Here is a 19,805-nt window from a genome sequence, read left to right as displayed (position 1 = left end):
GCCACTATCATGATAAAGCATGGGTTTATAATAATTATTTTTTAGCCCGTGTTTTCAAAGAAATAGAACAGCATTGACTGTTGACTCTCACCCATCACCAGAAAACACGTTTTAGCATCACTTTCTGGCATCATTCTGAATCAGAGAACTGATACAAGGCTGGAAACTCGTAATTTAGGACCATAAGTTTCTTCTTGAGCTTTTCAGGTGGCTCAGTGGTAAAGAACCCACCTGCCAATGTAGGAAACATGTGTTTGATGCCTGGGTTGGGAAGATCCCCTGGAGGAGGAAATGGCAAGTCACTCCAGTATTCTTGCCTGGAGAATTCCATGGATAGAGGAGTCTGGTGGGCTACAGTCCATGGGGTCGCAAAAAGTGGAACATGACTGAGCAGCTAAGCCCATACAAGTTTCTTCTTAGCGAGTTTGCGGGTCATTATACAGCTACATCCTTAGTTCCTTATTTACTTTAGCTTCTGCACATCTCATATGTGTTGCTGCTGCTGCTGCTGCTGCTAAGTCGCTTCAGTCATGTCCGACTCTGTGTGACCCCATAAAAGGCAGCCCACCAGGCTGCCCCATCCCTGGGATTCTCTAGGCAAGAACAATGAAGTACGTTGCCATTTCCTTCTCCAATGCATGAAAGTGAAACGTGAAAGTGAAGTTGCTCAATCGTGTCTGACTCCTAGTGACCCCATGGACTACAGCCTACCAGGCTCCTCTGTCCATGGGATTTTCCAGGCAAGAGTACTGGAGTGGGTTGCCATTGCCTTTAACTTGTCTTAAAAGAGAAGCTACCACATTCATAACCAGTCAGGCAGAGCCAATGCCCCCATGAATGCACCTAATCCTGATTCTGTGTTTTTATTGACCCAGCTGTCCGACACCAGGATGCGATGGGAGTGGCCACGTCACGGGCAACTATGCATCTCACCGCAGGTAGCTCACCGCCTGCTGGGTCAGGCTCCATCATCCCATCCTCTTCAAGGACTTGTCCTCAGCCCTTCTAGAAAGACATTCTCTCCATTGGAAATTGGAGGCTGAGTTAGTTGGGTGTTTGGCTCATTTTGTTTCTCAGAAATAAAGCTAACTTAAATCTTCAGTCTTTCTACTTATGTTGTAAAGAAATTATACTTTTACTATCAAAAATGATTTTCTGATCCTGTGGTGCAGGCTACAACCCAGAAGCTAGTGTTCACCTCAGACTGTGGTCCCGTTTAGCTTTACACGAAACCTAGGTAGGAAGGACAGCAGTGACCGGGCTGACCCTTCACGCTGTGGGGACTTCCTCCCCGGAGCCGGAGGCCGGTGCAGGAGTAAAGAGACAGCGGAGCAGATAGTGAGAGCTCGGCCCTTCCACCCTCCTGCGTCACTGTGTGGCTCGCTGTCCCTCTGGCTGTGGCTTTAACCCTGAGCACCATCCCTCAGGATTCAGACAGAGGGTTCTCTGGGTCGGTCATCACTAGGGTCTGGGTGTCCCTGGGTAAAGCCCCTGGCTTGGTAAATAGCAAACCACAGTCTACGAGAAGTAGTTCAGGTGTCCAAAGCCTGATCCAGCTAACCCGGGTTCAGACCTGGTTCTTTTTTCCAGACCCCTGTCCATGGGTTGAACGTGGGTTTGTTCAGAATCTGAGGCTGCCCCCGGGTCAGGCCTGCGTGTGGCAGCATGTCTTATTTTTGCTTCTCTCCTCCCTCTTCAGTGTTTCTGGATGTCCCCTGGCAGATAAGACCCTGAAATCCCTCATGGCAGCCAACTCTCAGGAGCTCAAGTAAGTGTGGACCCAGCCTCTGCACCTGTGTCTGGCCAGGGTGGTCCTAACCAGGGGCAGATGGCACCTCAGTAAACCACAGCCATGTACCTTCTTACCAAAAGTCCACAACTAAAATCAAGTCCCTGAAATTTAGTTTAGTTCATTTACTGGCCTTGGAAATGTACTGACCTTGAACAAAAGATGAGAATTTTGCATGATGCTGACAGGCGCCCAGTGGTAAGTTGTGGGTCAAATCTCAGGTTATTCCAAAATAAGGTTAAAAAGAAGAAAAGAAGAGTGCAGGCTAACAACAGATACGGTTTCTGCCAAGCACTGGGAAGTAGTTACATATCAGCATTTCCTTTTATTATTATTATTTTTTAATATAAATTTATTTTAATTGGAGGCTAATTACTTTACACTATTGTATTGGTTTTGCCATACATCAGCATGAATGGATTCTTAGCCAAAACCAGTTGTATTTAAGCAAAAAGAGCCCCCCATAATCGGCTCATCCTGTTTTTGAATGCCTGGCTCTGGGACCCACGCTTCTGCCACGCCAACAGGGGCCCAGCTCTGCTTTCATTTTTCCAGGTGTCCTACCCCAGGCTGCGACGGTTCAGGGCACGTGACCGGAAACTATGCCTCCCACCGCAGGTAGGACAGACCCCTGCCCCCAAGATGGAGATCAGAGGGGCAGCAGCATACCATGAGATCACACACTTCTCTCTTGCTTTTTGTTGGGTCCCTGCTTCAGCCTGTCCGGCTGCCCTCGTGCTAGGAAAGGTGGTGTCAAGGTGACTCCTACCAAGGAAGAAAAAGAAGACCCTGAACTCAAGTAAGTGACCTGGCTTTAGGGCAGAAGCCTAACAAGGGTCAGCGGGCAGGACTTGGGATCCAGGTTGGGAGGTGGCTGGGGACCCAGCATCACGAGTGCTGGAACAGCACAGACAGAGCGGTCAGGGGCAGGAGGAAACCTCCCCTTCCCCACCTGTGCTCGCTCGGTTCTCAGATGCTGCAGAAGGAGTACGGGGTTTCTTTTTTCAGTCTGTTTCAAAAGGAAGCCTCCTGGGGATGTGCCCTGGTGTCATCAACATGGTTGTACCTCCCCTGGAACTTCCATTCTGCCTAAGACACAATTTTATCTAAATTGAATTCCCTCCTCTGAGAAATATGCCTCAAGCCTTGGGTGATGGGCTTCCCAGGTAGCCCTAGTGGTAAAGAACCCATCTGCCAATGCAGGAGACTTAAGAGATGTGAGTTCCATCCCTGGGTCAGAAAGATCCCCTGGAGGAGAGCATGGCAATGCACTCCAGTATTCTCACCTGAGAATCCCATGGGCAGAGGGGCCTGGTGGGCTACAGTCCATAGAGTCAGGAAGAATCCGACACGACTGAAGGGAGTTGGCACAATGACATGATAAAGTGGGATGACAGCTCTCTCCTCCAGATAATGCACGACAGTTGCTTAGCTCAGAGCCTGGGGACCATTGTCACTGCCAGGACCCATTGTCTCCCTGGTCGAAGGTAGACAGCATCTACCAGACATCTGGTAAACCCTATCATCTCCCTTAGTTGATTCCTGTGTGATTTGAACTCACCATCGCCTCCTCAATTTGGTCACAGCACCTCACCTGGGTTATCTCATCTCCCCCAGCAGCTAATGACTGTGTTATGTTTCTCTAGATGCCCTGTGATTGGGTGTGACGGCCAAGGTCACATATCAGGTAAATACACGTCCCACCGCACGGCGTCTGGATGTCCCCTGGCTGCCAAGAGACAGAAGGAGAACCCGCTCAATGGGGCACCCCTCTCCTGGAAGCTGAACAAACAGGAACTTCCCCACTGCCCCCTGCCAGGCTGCAATGGGCTGGGCCACGTCAACAATGTGTTCGTCACCCACAGGAGGTGAGCTTTGCTGTCTGTCATGTGGTTGGTATGATTGATTGTCACTTGCTGGGTCGGAGGGAGAGACCCCTCCAAGGTCAGAAATGTTCGAGCAGTGAGCACCTTAGATTTCAAGCAATAAGTCTTGCCAGAGAGATATTAGACCAGTTTGAAAGATGGAAAATGTTCTTTTCTCTATTTCTGAAACTCACTGCTCGACTTTCAGGTACTTTCAAAACTGTGCTTGGGTCTTTTGTCCTCAAATGTTGCTCTTGCCACTGTTTTTCGGATGGTTCTATCTTTCAAGGGTTTGTTTTACTTCTGGGTGGTGAGCCAGAAGGTGGTGACCCAACGACTCTCTGATGTCGTATGGTTGTGAAGCTTCATTTTACTCATTGATGTCATTCCCTTCTGCTCACGAACTGGCTCCATTTCAGACCAAATGGTAGATAGTTTGCAGCTGGGAAGCTATGACTTGTCCCAGCAGCCAGAAAGAAAAGGACACAGCCACTGATAAGTACACAGAGGACGAGAGAGGTTCAGAAAAGTCTTTCTAGCTTCCCAAGTACTCAGCTCCTTATTCACTCAGTGGCATGCACTTCACCCCGCCCGTGGCCAGGAACACTGATCCTAGCCCAGGTGTCGTCCTCATTCCACCTCAAGGAGAGGACCTGGAGGGTTCCTGCATGCTTCTCCGGGCACTGGGCCCTTCCCGTCGTGGGGCTGTGGTTCATGATGCAGATTTAAGATCTGATGAAGCACGAGGGAGTCCTGGAGCTCTGCTCATGGGCAGGATGCAAACACAGCAAAGCTGATTCCATTCCCAGGTGCGTGTCTGTATGTTGGGAAATGAGGTTCTCTTCTCTGAGAGTCACACCTGCTTGTAGAGGAACCTGGACTCTTTATCCTTTAACATTTATTTATTATTTCCTGATTTATTTGGCTGTGCTGGGTCTTAGTTGCAACATACAGGATCTTTAGTGGTGGCCTTTGGGATCTATTTCCCTGACCAGGGATTGTACCTGGGCCCAAGTGCCCCTGAACTCTTCCGATGGTTGCTTTTCTGATGGTTCTCAGATGCCTGATCACGTTCACAGCAGCCACACTGTTTTCTGCTGGGTCTACACTGCCATATCCTATTTAGGAAGGACAGTCACAAATCAGGTGAGCCCAGTGGCACACGGGCTCCACAGCGGCCATGCTTCCTTATCACAGACACCGTAATATCCATGTTGACATCAATAATGAAACTTCAATGCTCAACAGTGGGGAGCACATCCCTCAGTTAGAATTCTCTGTAAACGCCTGGATAGTCTTACATGATGACACCAAGGCCTGATGAGGGTGCAGGGACCCTCAGGGCTGTGGATGGAGGAGGAGGAGCTGGAAGAACTGTGTCGGGAAGCTGATGTATCAGGTGTAATGGGGCAAGTGAGCGAGGGTGCCCTGCCATCCAGCTGCTGGCTCAGCCCCAGAGACACCCCTGAACCTGGAGGCAGAGACAGACATGTCCGAGGAGGTCTATTCCCCTGACTCCAGGCCGGGGCCCATGTGCCCCCCACCCGCCCCCCACCACGGTCCCCGAAGCACAGGAAACAGCAGTGGTTCCCCATGCGGGGCTGCTGATCCGTGTGGGCCTGAAGGCTCCTCGAGGACTGGAGCAGGTACTGAGTGACACAGCGCCAAGGGACACGTATGTTATGATTTTGTTTCCACCAAGTGAAAAAACATGTAGCAAAATCCCATTTTTAAAGAGTCAGGTAATTACTCCTCTATAGTTGGAGTCAGTGGCCGTCTCTGGGGGCCAGGAGACAGCTCTTGCTAAGGGGCTGGTGAGGCTTGAAAGCGTGTTCTGTGTTTGCAGGTAAACGCATGGTAAACCCCTCAAGGCTGTTCTTTCAACTGTAGATATGCATTGTGTGTCTCTATGTACAGGCTGTTTATTTTGTAATGTGAAAAAGCAAATTAGGAGCTCAAAAAGTATAGGCTGCAATATTAATGCAGAGATATTATTTTATAGAAGAGAAACAATTAAGAGTTTAGACAAATGAATAATTCAGATTGCACTGCTTTTCAGTCTTGCTACTCAGAGAGCCTGAACGTCACCTGGGGAAATTCTCTTTGAGGTGGAATGCTTTTCTTTTACGCTGTATGGGATTTCATACAAGTAATACAATAAAATGCCTAGCTTATTGCCTGGCACATAATAAGTGTTTGACACAGACTATTTCCTTTCCGTTTTGAACAGTTGTATTAATATATGTGCATATATGCAATAATTCATTACAGTAGGGATGACTTGTGCTGGGATCACACTACTGGCCTACGATGCACCTTTATCTGTCCTGTTCTCGCCCCTAACATCCTGACGTGGTTCGGTTGTCTTTCCCATCTCTGCCAAAGGCCAGCCGCCATCCAGGTTGCTCTGTCCTGGCAGAGAGCCTGTTCCAACTAAGTTCCTCACACTGTTTATTCCTTTAAACCCTCACAAACCCCATGAGCTACAGGCGCTGTGGTTGCCTCCTTTGACAGACAAATCCTTGTGCAGGGAAGTTCAAGAATTGCCCCCGTGCACAGCTCACAGCATCAGGACACAAAGCTCCTCTCCTGAGCTAGGTACCAGCTCACCCCTGGTATTTCCTGGCTCCTTCCAACCACCAGGCAAACACTCCTGCAGATTCCTCTTGGGCATCCTCTAAGGCACGGTCTGTAACTTTTCCCATTTGAGATTCAGCAAAACGAGAACAATTATGAAGGACAGTTACCTGTGCATGACGTCAGTGTTGTATTTGCTGTTTTTGTTTCATCACTAAGTCATGTCTGACTCTTTGCAACCCCACGGACTGCCACATGCCAGACTTCCTTGTCCTTCACTATCTCCTGGAGTTTGCTCAAACTCATGTCCATTGAGTCAGCGGTGCCATCCAACTATTTCATTCTTTGCAGCCCCCTTCTCCTCCTGCCATCAATCTTTCCCAGCATCAGGATTACATGATAAGTACTTTACAACCTTGCTTTGCGTCTTCATGTTACAAACCTCCACTTTGAAAGAATGGCAACTGAGGTGACGAATGGTGTTGTATTAAATACACAAACACACACACACACTCATGGATGTTCGAAGCTGAAAACCAGAAGTCCTGGGACTAAATATAACTCATTTATTACTAGATATAACTGTCATTTTATTGAAGATTATAAATTTATTATACAGGGACGTCCCTCACACAAATGTGTCACCTGCAATTTCATTATAGTTTAAAATTGCCTTCCTGTACTTTCATAGCACTGTGAATTTGGTCCAAGCCATATAAAGCACATCTTTCCTGCCTTTACAAAACATTGCCCAGACCCTGAAGGTGACAGCCGGCCAACCTCCCCTTTCCCTGAGCAGCAAGAACTGAGCCTTGTGGAGGACCTGGCCTCCTCAAAAGAAAAAGGAACTTTAAAAATATTTTCAAGCCCCAGTTTTCTTAAATTTAGGATTTGTTTCATATCCTTGGAGATACAAAATACCCAGTGGCATTTTTAAAAAATTTTCTTGGCCCCGCCACAAGCATGTGGGATCTTAGTTCCTCCACCAGGATGCAGCCTGTGCCCCTGCGTTGCAGGCTCGGACTCTTAACCCCTGGCCCACCACGGAAGCCCCCAGTGGCATCTTTAGGCCGGAGTCTTGCATCTTTTGTGAACTCTACTCGATGTCAGTCCCGTGGCTGTGGGGCTTCACTGACCATCCACACAACCGCTCCTCTCACCCCGCGTTGTCTGGATAACCCAGACCCTCAAGGGAAGAGTCAGAGAACTCTCTGGAGGCGTTAACATCCATCTTGTTCCCAGCCTCCCGCAGGTCACTTTTAAAGTCCCATTTACCAGCTAGACAGTAATCCTGTTTGTGACCCTTTTCTCAGAACACAGTAGGTGACATAAAACAAGACAGACTGGCAAAAACTTCCCAGAAAAAGAAAGAAAGATAATGCAGCTTATAGAGGCCACTCTTTTTTTTTTTCACATCTTCTTTCTTTTTTTTATTGGAAGATAATTGCTTTATAATATTGTGCCAGTTGAGGCCACTGTTTACATGAGCAGTTTCCAAAACAGAATATCATGGTTACAGTTCAGTTTCTGCTTCTCCATTATTTTATTTCCCGTGTAAAATATTTCATAATTTATCAAGTCTCGGAAAACCACACAGCCTTCCTTTTACATGTAGTAAAATACATATCTAGTATTATTTCGTATCATCTTAATATAGAATAATTTTAAATTCTTCAAAAAATGCATGCACTCTACAAGCATTTACTAAGGGTTTTGCTTCAGAAATATCCTCTTTCATTCTACCAAATGTCCTAATCTTTGGATGGAAAATGATTGTTTCATGAATAATTAGTAACCAAATTTCCGTGGGAAAAAATATTTTCAATGGTTGATTATTATAATTTTTAAATTTTATTTCAAAGTTGTTGATCCAAAAATATAACAAATGACAAAAAATTAATGGCTGCTTAGAACAAAAAATCATCTCATCATGTCCAACAGAAAACATGTTTTGTTCAATGTTGTCATTATCATTTTGGTGCAATTTAAATAAAACAGATGAAAGAAGCAGGCCTGAATGGAACAGCTTTGTAAGAAAGATATATAAACAGTCTACAGGACAGTACACTGCGAGCAGTGAGGGCACCTAAATGTGCCGGCAGCCCCTCCTTTTATTTTACTGTCAGGTACCTGGCTCAGCGGTAGAGAACCTGCCTGCCAATGCAGGAGTCGTGGGTTCGATCCCTGGGTTGGGAAGATCTCCTGGAGAAGCGAACGGCTACCCGCTCCCGTATTCTGGCCTGGAGAATTCCACAGACTGTATAGTCCATGGGGTCTCAAAGAGTTAAACGTGGACTGAGCGACTTTCACTTTCACTGCTTTTGTTTTAGGAGATATTGTTATCTGCACAGAGACTGCAGATTATAATGTAATGAATAGGCAGGCAAAGACCTAAAGAGTATGTAGTGAATACAAAATTTTAATTTTTCTAAGAAATAGTATGGGTTTCACCCACTGGTGTAATTTTCACTTTCACAGCTTGTCTGGATGTCCTCTCAATGCACAAGCCATCAAGAAGGGCAAGGTCTCTGAAGAACTAATGACCATCAAGGTCAAAGCATCTGGAGGTAGGAGGACAGGGTGGGGCCACGACCCCCAAGGTTTGGCCCCCCAAGGGGCCCACATCCAAACCCTGCTCCATGCTGGAAGTGCTATTTGAATGGGCAAGAAAGACGCTTCCCTGAAATTTGAACTAAGCTATAACTTTCTCTAAAAAACAATGTCTTGGTTTTTTCCTTATTTTTTAATAAGGATGTCCAACAAAGAAAATCGGGCAATGATGCTGGATGAATTAGGGTACACTGGTTGAACTTTTGTCCTTCAATCTTAAAATGACAGTTTTTGTATGAGCCTGCATGTGTGTGTGTTCCTGGTATGCGCCCTCTTTCAAATTTCAAGGTCTGGGCACCCATGTTTGAATCCTTCCTTACCTTTTGTCCTACACCCAGAATGATATTTTTATGGTGAATCCAGATGGTTTAATTCAGCATCTCTGTCTCTATTTCCCTGCATGCTTTCCCATGATCGACCCCTGACACAGTGGCTAAGCCATCCTCCTTACTGGAATCTTCTCATGTCCCTCTGATTTCCAAGTACTTTTCTTGAGTTCTCATCAGTGTTTTCTCAGGCTTGCGTTCTTCTCTTTCAAGATCATCCTAAGGCATCTGGGGAACAGAGGCGAAGTCATTACTTGGCTTTATCGATTTTAGTCAATGGCATCTTTGGAACTCAGTTCTACACGAGTCTGAAAGCATTGCTCCATCTTTTAAATCCCTGCGTGACTCTTAGAAACAGTGGCTTGTTTCCAGGCTGTGCTTCCATGCACAATATGCCTCGTGCACCTTGCACATCCTCCTGTTGTAGGTGTGTAACATTTGCCCCAGGGGCGGCCCTAGGAGTAGAGTTGCTGGGCCGTGGAGCCTGTGAGGCCCAGCTTCAGTAGGTGATACACCGTTGTTCCAGAGCAGTGACCCAGGAGGGTCCCAGAGCCTGTACCTCTTCACATAAGCTGTCGATTCCCACCCAGCCTGCTTCCAGGCATTGATCTTACTAAATCTAAACGCTGGTGATCACATTTATCCTGCTGAATTGTCGTCTTCTGGTTTAGAGTCATCATTCTGGACTGTTGAGATGACCTTAAATCCTGCTTCTGGCATCTGAATATCAGCCACTATTCCTAACTTTTAAAATCTTTAAAATGCACTCATATTCCTCCTATAAAAGAATGACGGGAAGAACCCCGTTCATTGAGAACCTGTTGTCTGTTCAGCACTTTATGTTTTTTTGTGTTAATTCTCACAGCATTTTATTGAAGCACGAGGAGGTGAAGTGACTCAACTTCAAGAACAAGGGTCAGACAGTGTTCAGACTCCAAAGCCACACCGCCCCCACACCACATTTGCTTCTGATTAAAGTCCATGAAGAAGTCAAGCTATGGGTCCCTGGGCTTGAACCCACCTGCCAGGACCCCCTCTGCCTCTAATAGTGGCTCCCTACATTTGGTCACTAATCAGCACAGTCCAGGTGCTCCTGTCCTGGTAGCATTGTGCACAAGAGGACTCACAGGCCTTGGATCTCAGGTCCGCCCTGCCCCTTCCCTTGGCCCCAGCCAGGTGATGTGGTCGTGTCGGTGGTCAGTGAGCCTCCTTTAGCCCCTGTGAGGCTCTGGCCTTCTTCGTGGGAGGGGTGATGACACCTGCCCCACAGGGTCCAGCCAAGTTCCAATGAGACCTTACTTGTGAACCCATCTGGCAGCAGACCTGGAACACAGCAGAGCTACATTGAATGCTGGGGCATTTCTTACCAAGGGAGTCCATCCTACAACACTTTGAACCCACTTTCTTAGAATCTTGGACATGGATTTGGGTAAAAATTCAACATTTCAAGTTAAAGTCTCACTTTCATTCGCCAAGTTATGTCTGACTCTTCGCAACCCCATGGACTGCAGCACACCAGGCTTCCCTGTCCCCCACCATCTCTGGAGTTTGCCCAAGTTCATGTCCATTGTATTGGTGATGCCATCCAACCATCTCATCCTCTGTTGCCCTCTCCTTTTGCCTTCAATCTTTCCCAGCATCAGGGTCTTTTCCAATGAGTTGGCTCTTCGCATCAGGTGGCCCAAGTATTGAAGCTTCAGCTTCAACATCAGTCCTTCCAATGAGTATTCAGGGTTGACTTCCTTTAAGATTGACCGGTTTGATCTCCTTGCAGTCCAAGGGACTCTCAAGAGTCCTCTAGCACCACAGTTCAAAAACATCAATTCTTGGGCACTCTGCCTTCTTTACGGTCCAGCTTTCACTTAGCAAACCACACATTAAACATAGATGGACTCACATTTGTCAGTCTTCTTTTTTCATTTTGAACTAAAACAATCTGACTTTTTACAGGTATAGAGAGTGATGAAGAAATTAGGCATTTGGATGAAGAAATAAAGGAACTCAACGAGTCCAACCTTAAAATTGAAGCCGATATGATGAAACTCCAGACACAGGTAAAAAGAAATAAAGAGGGAAGGGGATAAGGATGGGACAAGACCCACTTGGTGCCCTGTCCTTCCGAAATCTGCTTCCACATTCCCAAGTTCTCTCCCTTTCAGATCACGTCCATGGAGAGCAACTTAAAGACCATCGAGGAGGAGAACAAGCTGATAGAACAGAACAATGAGAGCCTGCTGAAGGAGCTGGCGGGGCTCAGCCAGGCCCTCATCTCCAGCCTTGCAGACATCCAGCTCCCACAGATGGTCAGTCTGAGGCCACGGCTCTCTCCCCATGCCCCCAGGCTCCCTCCCAGGGCTAGAGCAGAGGGGTGGCTTGGGCTGGTCACTCAGTCCTTCCACTTGTGTGCAGTTTCCACATGTCCAGGGGCTGTTCAGTTTGAGCCATCAGGTCAGGGAGAGGAGGTGCCCCAGCACACAGAGAGCAGGAGGTGAACAAACCTGACTGTGGATCCCATCATCACCTGGAAGGACAGAGAAAGGGGGAAAAGAGCCTGCCTCTGACTCTCAGAAGGGGAATGTGGACAAAGGGGTTAGAGGATGAAAGAGGACAATTCCCACCAGACAGCTGCCCCCCCACCCCCACATCCCTTCCATCCCAGCTCAGGGTGGTCTGGGGAAGCTTCTGGCACGAGCAGGGCCTCCTCTCCCCTGCCTGGCCTGCACCCCCTTCCACAGACGAGGTCTCTGTGCTGAGCTCATGCACACAGGAGCTGAGGCTGAGACCCATCCTCGGGAGAAGGGGTGCAGAAGGGGTGCAGCTGGGAGGGGCCTGACCCGGTAGCCAGACCTCCACCCTATGTGGCTCCAAGCTTTTCCCAAAGTATAGACAGTCGGTCGGCCTTCCCAGATGGCACTAGTGGTAAAGAACCCACCTGCCAATGCAGGAGATGTAAGAGACGTGGGTTCAACCCCTGGGTTGGGAAGATCCCCTGGAGTAGGGAATGGCAGTCCATTCCACTATTCTTGCCTGGAGAATCCCACAGACAAAGGAGCCTGGTGGGCTACAGTCCATGGGGTCTCAAAGAGTGGGACACAACTGAAGGGACTTGGCACATAGACACAGATAAGTGGTCACACTCACCCCGCTAGCTGAGTGAAGAGTGAGCAGACCAGCCCACCACACACTCACCCCTGACTCCCCCTGAACTCCGACCGCCTCACAGGTCCCCTCACCCCTCCCCAGGCTCCAGGGTCAGAATACCACACCCCGTAGACCTGCTTCCCCTTTCCCGGCAGCCCAGGTCCCGTGACTGGAGCCCCGTGTTCTGTCCTCCTTCAGGGGCCCATCAGCGAGCAGAATTTCGAGGCGTATGTCAACACGCTCACAGACATGTACAGCAACCTGGAGCGGGACTACTCGCCGGAATGCAAAGCTCTGCTGGAGAGCATCAAGCAGGCGGTCAAGGGCATCCACGTGTAGACCGCAGTGCCCCAGCCCTGGGGAGCCCTGCCAGCCTCACAGACGCACCTGGAGGGGCTCCAGGCCACCCGGGCAGGCAGTGGCCATACTGCATTTACAATTGCAACATTGCACTAATTTCCCCCCTCCCCCCAGCTGACGTGAAAAGGAAAGAAAAACTATGATAGACTCTGGATGAAAAAGCAATGCAGTCAAATATTAGATCTTATTTATTTTCATATGTTTTCCTTTTATTCCTTCATTGCACTCTTTTGGGTTTTTTTTTGTACAGTATATGTAAAATAAATGTGACATTTTTATATTTTATTTATTTCTAATCAAAGAGTTTTTTATCTTTTAACTGCATTTTGAAGTCTGCCATATTTTTACAAGTGTGTTTATTAATTTATTTTCCAATAGAATTTAAATATTAGAAATACTATTCTCAAATCACATATCTGGCTGGGTTTAAAGGAGAAGACAAAAAAAATATGAAGGAAAATCCTTGTCTAAGGACTGCACTGTGGACCAGTTTAATTGTTATTGCACACTCTACCCCCCACCCCCAACCCCTTTCACGAGCTTTGTGTTTTTGAACGGGCTTGGGTAAAATGCGTGGAGGGACACAGATAAAAGGCGCTCACTCACAGGATGTGTGCCCTACAGAAGCACAGTTGACTGAAAACCAGCCTGTTTCAAATTTGTTAGCAATAATTAAATAGAGCAATCAGCAAAGTATTCGACTTGGCTGTCCGGTTTCAGTTCATATGAATTATTTATTTGAAGTTATTTCAAGAAACAAGCTTTTTAGCGATGCAGGTTTGTCTATTTGTTTTTCAGGTTATACCAGATAGTTGGCGGCTCTTACCCCAGACGAGAAATAAGACTCGATGTAACTGGCCAGGCTTTCCTGCCACTTGTCGGTACAATACGCAAGGGACACTATTGTAGATTTGTACTTAGCAAATGTAAACGCACCCAAATGGAAAACTGTGTAGATACCATATCCCCTGAAATAGCATTTATCTTACTGGGTTGACTGGAAAGGAATGGAAAATACAGTCACACAAGCACCAATGGTACCTGGATCTGAGTCATTGCTCTAAACACTGGCAACATTGTCTCAGCCCCCTGAGGCAAACAGACAGCTTTCGATTTGACAGAAGTCTTTCTGCAGACAGAGGAGTGCTGCAAAGTACACACACTCACACCCACAGGCACACAGACACGCTCACCGACACGAGATTGAGCCCTCGATCTCGCGTTTCTGGATGGATCAGAGGTTAGTAGTTGCTATAGGAAAGGCAATGTCTATTTCAGGGATTGTAAAGTAGTTAAGCATTGTTTCAAAAGTTTTTTTATATTTATTTTTTTTAAGAGAAAGGTATAGACAACCAGCTAAACTGCCTTTTTGCTGTGCACACACCCCGGGTGTGCGACGTGCCTCCGTGTAAATGGGCTTGATTTCTGTGCTGTAACAAAGTGTTTATTTTTCTTAGCAACATGGATGTGTATGTGGACTGGATGCCATGGTGCTCGCGGGCTTGCTGTTTTCCACCCTTGTCCCTGCTGCTGCACCAGCAGAAGCGCCATGCGCGGTAACTCCCCCCACCGTGACACTAGTCATTGTTCTCTATTAAGTGGGGCTTATCTTTGGTTTGGCGTTCATTGAAATCCTTGACTCTTAGTCTAGTGAAAATGAGATGTCTGTTCTTAGGTAGGAGCGGTGGGTATTTAAAAATCAACTTTAAGAAAAAAGAGCTAACGCGTGTGCTGTCTATTATAAACAGGACACCAAACGAAATTTTCTATTAAAGTTATGTATTTACAAACATTTTGCTATACAGTCCTCGATAGATGCATACAAATGAGTTCACTTATTACAAAGACAAAGGTTTAATTTGCTAAATATTTTAATGAGTTTGTTATATATTTTATTTAATTTAAAAGAAATCTCTTACCAACCTATGTATTTATTACCTTAATTTACTGCGATTCAGGTTCGTTGATTTGTGTTCGCGTAGTTTGAACAGGATGGTTTTGTGAAGGATGTTTGTTTTTATTTGCCTCCTTTGTACTTGGTCTGTTTTGTAACGTGCGCTGAATTTTTGTTTCTTTCCATGATGTTAATGATCGATACTGTAAATTGGGTCTTTTGTAAACAAACAAACAAAAAAGGCAATGATGTATGCATTTTTTTAATTTGAAGTAGTTTGTATACCGTTTCTTCAAACAATTAATATTTCTTACATCAAAGCAACCGATTGTGTTCAGTGCTGTACATTTGGTGTATGGTAGGAAATAAAAATGGAAAAGAGTTTCACTGTGGTCTTTCTCGAGCTGCTATATCAAGATGCTTGTGGCCAGCCCATAATAAACACTGTCCCCCCCACCCCAGGAGCTCAGTGCGGGGGAAGGGGAGGGTGCCCCTGAACCTCTGAGTCGCTCTGATTCTTTGGGGTCCACCAGCCAGTCTGCTTGGATTGTTTTCTCACCCCAAGTGGAGAAGACTTTTTGCCAACTGCCACACCATCCCCGCCTGAGTTCCAGTAAATGCACATACAGAAGGGCGGCTGCCTCCAATGTCAGGAAACCTTTGCTGGAAATTCACCCACGTCTGGTGAGCAGTAAGAGAGAGGCCCCAGCCTCCTCATGCTTTGAGGAGTATCTCTGTGTATTCCTACAAGCCAGCTGAACTCAGATTAAAGGAAAATAGTTAATTCTTCACAGCACCTCTTTGTCTTATGTGTTTTTCCTATCTTATTCCAAACAGCTTAATTTAATTTTACAATTTCTTGCTCACTTTTATACATCTCTAGGTTGGTTGCCATTTATACTCAATATAGTTTAAAAAAAAAAACCAAAAAAAACCATGTCATCCTTGTGTTAAAGCAAACTTGACTGAAGGGGAGTCTGGGTCCCCAGAGAAAAGACTGATACCTAAATGACCTTTGCATCATAGGGGTTGGCACACAGCAGTTAAATATATATTTAGCTTGGTATTTTTATATACATTTTTAAAAATTTTCTTATTTATTTATTTGGCTGCATCAGGTCTTAGTCGGAGCAAGTGGGGGACTTCACTGCATCACTCGGGTTCTGTTGTTGCGGCCTCTGGACTCGCTAGTTGCAGCTCCCAGACTCCAGGTGTGCTGGATCAGTAGTTGTGGTGGTTAGGCTTAGTTCCGAGGCATGTGGGATCTTTCCGGTCCAGGCATTGAACACGTGTCCCCTGCATTGAGAAGCTGATTCTTTACCCACTGGACCATCAGGGAAGTCCCTGTAGCTCGCTTGAAATCACCAGTTGATGTATCTACGACGCACATGTGATCCATCCTATAACAGGATCACAAGCCACAAATCTGCTCCATGGTTCTTAGCCCACCCCTTGTGGAGCACAGGCATCTTGCCCTCTGTGGAGTTTTACATCCACAAGCCGCATACACATCCCAGTCAGTCGATGTGGCAGAAGAGGAGAAACAGGACAGGATGGCGAATCAGAGACGTTCAGATGACGGGTGTTTTATCAGAAGACGTGTGTGCCAGGCCCGCTCCCAGGGAGTTCAGCCTCGCGGGGGACAAGGCAGTGGGTGACAGGGACACAGCCTCCTGTGGACGCAGTGAGCAGGGTACCACCCTGACTCCGATTCCCTGGAAAGAAGTGCTGGTTACAGAGGAGCTGGCAGTTGGAAGAAGGACATTGCAGGCAGTGCAGAGAAGCATCTACAGAAGATGACAATGAGACGGTCATCCACTAAGCAGATATTTAAATATCCAAAAATTAGTGAGAAGTGAGGCCATAAGAAGCAAGAAGCCCAGGTAAGTGGGAGAGGGGGCCATTTTATAAACATCTGTGCTAAAGAATTATAATTTCCACACACAGACTCCAGAATACCAAAGAAAGATCTAAAACCAAAGAAGGATCAAATCTCCATTAAAGACAATTTGTTCCATCCATTCAAACAATTACACCAGGCTCCTCTGTCCATGGGATTCTCCAGGCAAGAATACTGGAGTGGGTTGCCATTTCCTTCTCCAGGGAATCTTCCCAGCCCATGAATTGAACCCAGGTCTCCTGCACTGCAGGCAGATTCTTTACCGTCTGAGCCACCAGGGAAGTCCTACAATTTCTTACCTGAAGGTAACACAATTGTGTTCAGTGCTGTACCTCTGATATTTGGTAGGAAATAAAAACTGATGATGAGTTTTGCTGTGGTTGTTTTCAGGTGAAAACCTTGTCACCAGCCTGTGAAAAGTCCTGGAGCCTTTAGGCAGAGAAGTAAATTCTTCCACTGTAACTAAATTCTGAGCAAAAAGAAGAGGGTAAATGAGTCTTTGATTTGGCTCCCTAGAAAATGTTTTAAAACTGATGCCATGATACATAAATATTCTACTAATCTTCTTAAAACTGTGTTTTCTACGTCTCTTTCCACCCATCACATCCATTTTATTGTGGTCTGGGAGCAGTACCTTGCTATTTCCTGTCATGATTGAGCAGCTGATTACAACACAAGCAGATTTAATTGGTTAATCACTGGTGACACTGTCAGATCCCATCACTGATGCCCATATAGTCATGTCCTGAAATCCTCAAGCGCATTTATGGAGTAAACATCCCAAGGCCGAAAGACACTGATGAGGAAACTGTTGCTCAGGAAAGTGGGTAAGTTGTCCAAGACCAGAAAACCAGGAAAAGGTACAGTCAGATTGGACCACTTTCCACTGTTTTTAATATCTCGGCCATGGGGCTCTATCTACTCCCATGTTGGCTGTTGTCTCAACTGGAAAAAAGAAAATAAGAATTAGTCAAGATTATGACATCTGTTGATATTCACTCATTTCTTTCAGGTCTAAAACTAAGAATAGGATTTTAGGGTCAGCTCTAATAAATACTGCCATGTGCTTTTCCAAAGTTGAATGTTTAAAAAAAAAAATTTGTTGGGCCCAGACACATGTGTGCTAAGTTGCTTCAGTCGTATCCAACTCTTTGCAGTCCTGTGGACTGCAGCAAGCCAGGCTCCTCTATCCATGCGATTCTCCAGGCAAGAACACTGCAGTGGGTGCCATTTCCTTCTCCATGGGATCGCCCCAACCCAGGATCGAACTGGTATCTCTTATGTCTCCTGCATTGGCAGGGGGATTCTTTACCACTAGAAACACCTGGGAAGCCCAGATATGTGGACTATCCCTAAATCCTGATGGGACAACAGCGTCTCCTGGTGTCCTGAGGTCCTGAGTTCGTCCTCATACCTTCTTAGACACAACGCATGGAAAGGTTTCCGTCAGCATTGCAGGACTTGGAGAGTCAATAATTTGCCTCACATGCCAGAGAGAAGTCCAGGGTCAGAATTCAACCCAGTTCTGACCCCCAGAGACGCCCCTGTCCCTCCTGTAGGCCAACCCCCGACTTCCCAGCCGACATCCCAACAGCTTGAGGGGAGAAGGGGTCAGTGTCACCACCAATCTGGAAAAAGTTGTTCAAAGAAGCATCATTTTTGCATTTCAGCCACACCCCTGTGATGTGTTTTCCTTGTACAGACCCATCATGCAAATCTGACACCCTAATCATTAACTTGACAAATTGGGATTGAAAATCTTCATATGGATTTTAAGTAAGTCAGTAAAGTCGCTCAGTCGTCTCCGACTCTTTGTGACCCCATGGACTGTAGCCTACCAAGTTCCTCCGTCCATGGGATTTTCCAGGCAAGAATACTGGAGTGGGTTGTCATTTCCTTCTCCATATGGATTATCAGATCAGATCAGATCAGTTGCTCAGTCGTGTCCGACTCTTTGTGACCCCATGAATCACAGCACATCAGGCCTCCCTGTCCATCACCAACTCCCAGAGTTCACTCAGACTCATGTCCATCAAGTCAGTGATGCCATCCAGCCATCTCATCCTCTGTCGTCCTCTTCTCCTCTTGCCCCCAATCCCTCCCAGCATCAGGGTCTTTTCCAATGTGTCAACTCTTCGCATGAGGTGGCCAAAGTACTGGAGCTTCAGCTTTAGCATCATTCCTTCCAAAGAAATCCCAGGGCTGATCTCCTTCAGAATGGACTGGTTGTATCTCCTTGCAGTCCAAGGGACTCTCAAGAGTCTTCTCCAACACCACAGTTCAAAAGCATCAATTCTTTGGCGCTCAGCCTTCTTCACAGTCCAACTCTCACATCCATACATGACCACAGGAAAAACCATAGCCTTGATTAGACGAACCTTTGTTGGCAAAGTAATGTCTCTGCTTTTTAATATGTTATCTAGGTTGGTCATAACTTTCCTTCCAAGGAGTAAGTGTCTTGTAATTTCATGGCTGCAGTCACCATCTGTAGTGATTTTTGAGCCCAGAAAAATAAAGTTTGACACTGTTTCCACTGTTTCCCCATCTATTTCCCATGAAGTGATGGGACCGGATGTCATGATCATCGTTTTCTGAATGTTGAGCTTTAAGCCAACTTTTTCACTCTCCACTTTCACTTTCATCAAGAGGCTTTTGAGTTCCTCTTCACTTTCTGCCATAAGGGTGGTGTCATCTGCATATCTGAGGTTATTGATATTTCTCCCGCCAATCTTGATTCCAGCTTGTGTTTCTTCCAGTCCAGCATTTCTCATGATGTACTCTGCATATAAGTTAAATAAACAGGGTGACAATATACAGCCTTGACAAACTCCTTTTCCTATTTGGAACCAGTCTGTTGTTCCATGTCCAGTTCTAACTGTTGCTTCCTGACCTGCATACAAATTTCTCAAGAGGCAGATCAGGTGGTCTGGTATTCCCATCTCTTTAAGAATGTTCCACAGTTTATTGTGATCCACACAGTCAAAGGCTTTGGCATAGTCAATAAAGCAGAAATAGATGTTTTTCTGGAACAGTCTTGCTTTTTCCATGATCCAGCGGATGTTGGCAATTTGATCTCTGGTTCCTCTGCCTTTTCTTGAACATCAGGAAGTTCATGGTTCACATATTGCTGAAGCCTGGCTTGGAGAATTTTGAGCATTACTTTACTAGTGTGTGAGATGAGTGCAATTGTGCGATAGTTTGAGCATTTTTGGCATTGCCTTTCTTTGGGATTGGAATGAAAACTGCCCTTTTCCAGTCCTGTGGCCACTGCTGAGTTTTCCAAATTTGCTGGCAGATTGAGTGTAGCACTTTCACAGCATCATCTTTCAGGATTTGAAATAGC

The 19,805-nt window shown here is 46.3% G+C and overlaps 1 protein-coding gene across 4 annotated transcripts in view; it reads left to right on the top strand.

Moving 5' to 3' along the window:
• ST18 (ST18 C2H2C-type zinc finger transcription factor) overlaps positions 1-14,949 on the top strand; it is a 91,001-nt gene extending 76,052 nt beyond the window's left edge. For 2 of the 4 annotated variants that reach the window (XM_070802530.1, XM_070802529.1), the window contains exons 13-21: positions 876-938; positions 1,700-1,768; positions 2,345-2,407; positions 2,508-2,588; positions 3,436-3,657; positions 8,710-8,798; positions 11,118-11,221; positions 11,327-11,470; positions 12,464-14,949. In XM_070802530.1, the coding sequence (XP_070658631.1) occupies positions 876-938; positions 1,700-1,768; positions 2,345-2,407; positions 2,508-2,588; positions 3,436-3,657; positions 8,710-8,798; positions 11,118-11,221; positions 11,327-11,470; positions 12,464-12,811 (1,183 nt within the window). In that variant the 3' untranslated portion in view covers positions 12,812-14,949. The remainder of the gene's footprint in view (positions 1-875; positions 939-1,699; positions 1,769-2,344; positions 2,408-2,507; positions 2,589-3,435; positions 3,658-8,709; positions 8,799-11,117; positions 11,222-11,326; positions 11,471-12,463) is intronic. The other 2 variants (XR_011570570.1, XM_070802531.1) reach the window with 2 other exon arrangements.
• Positions 14,950-19,805: the final 4,856 nt, after the last annotated feature.

Source organism: Bos indicus, chromosome 14, assembly GCF_029378745.1.
Source record: "Bos indicus isolate NIAB-ARS_2022 breed Sahiwal x Tharparkar chromosome 14, NIAB-ARS_B.indTharparkar_mat_pri_1.0, whole genome shotgun sequence".
Classification (NCBI taxonomy): Eukaryota; Metazoa; Chordata; class Mammalia; order Artiodactyla; family Bovidae; genus Bos; species Bos indicus.
The sequence above is the reverse complement of the archived record's forward strand: the minus strand, read 5'-3'. Positions and strand labels throughout refer to the sequence as shown.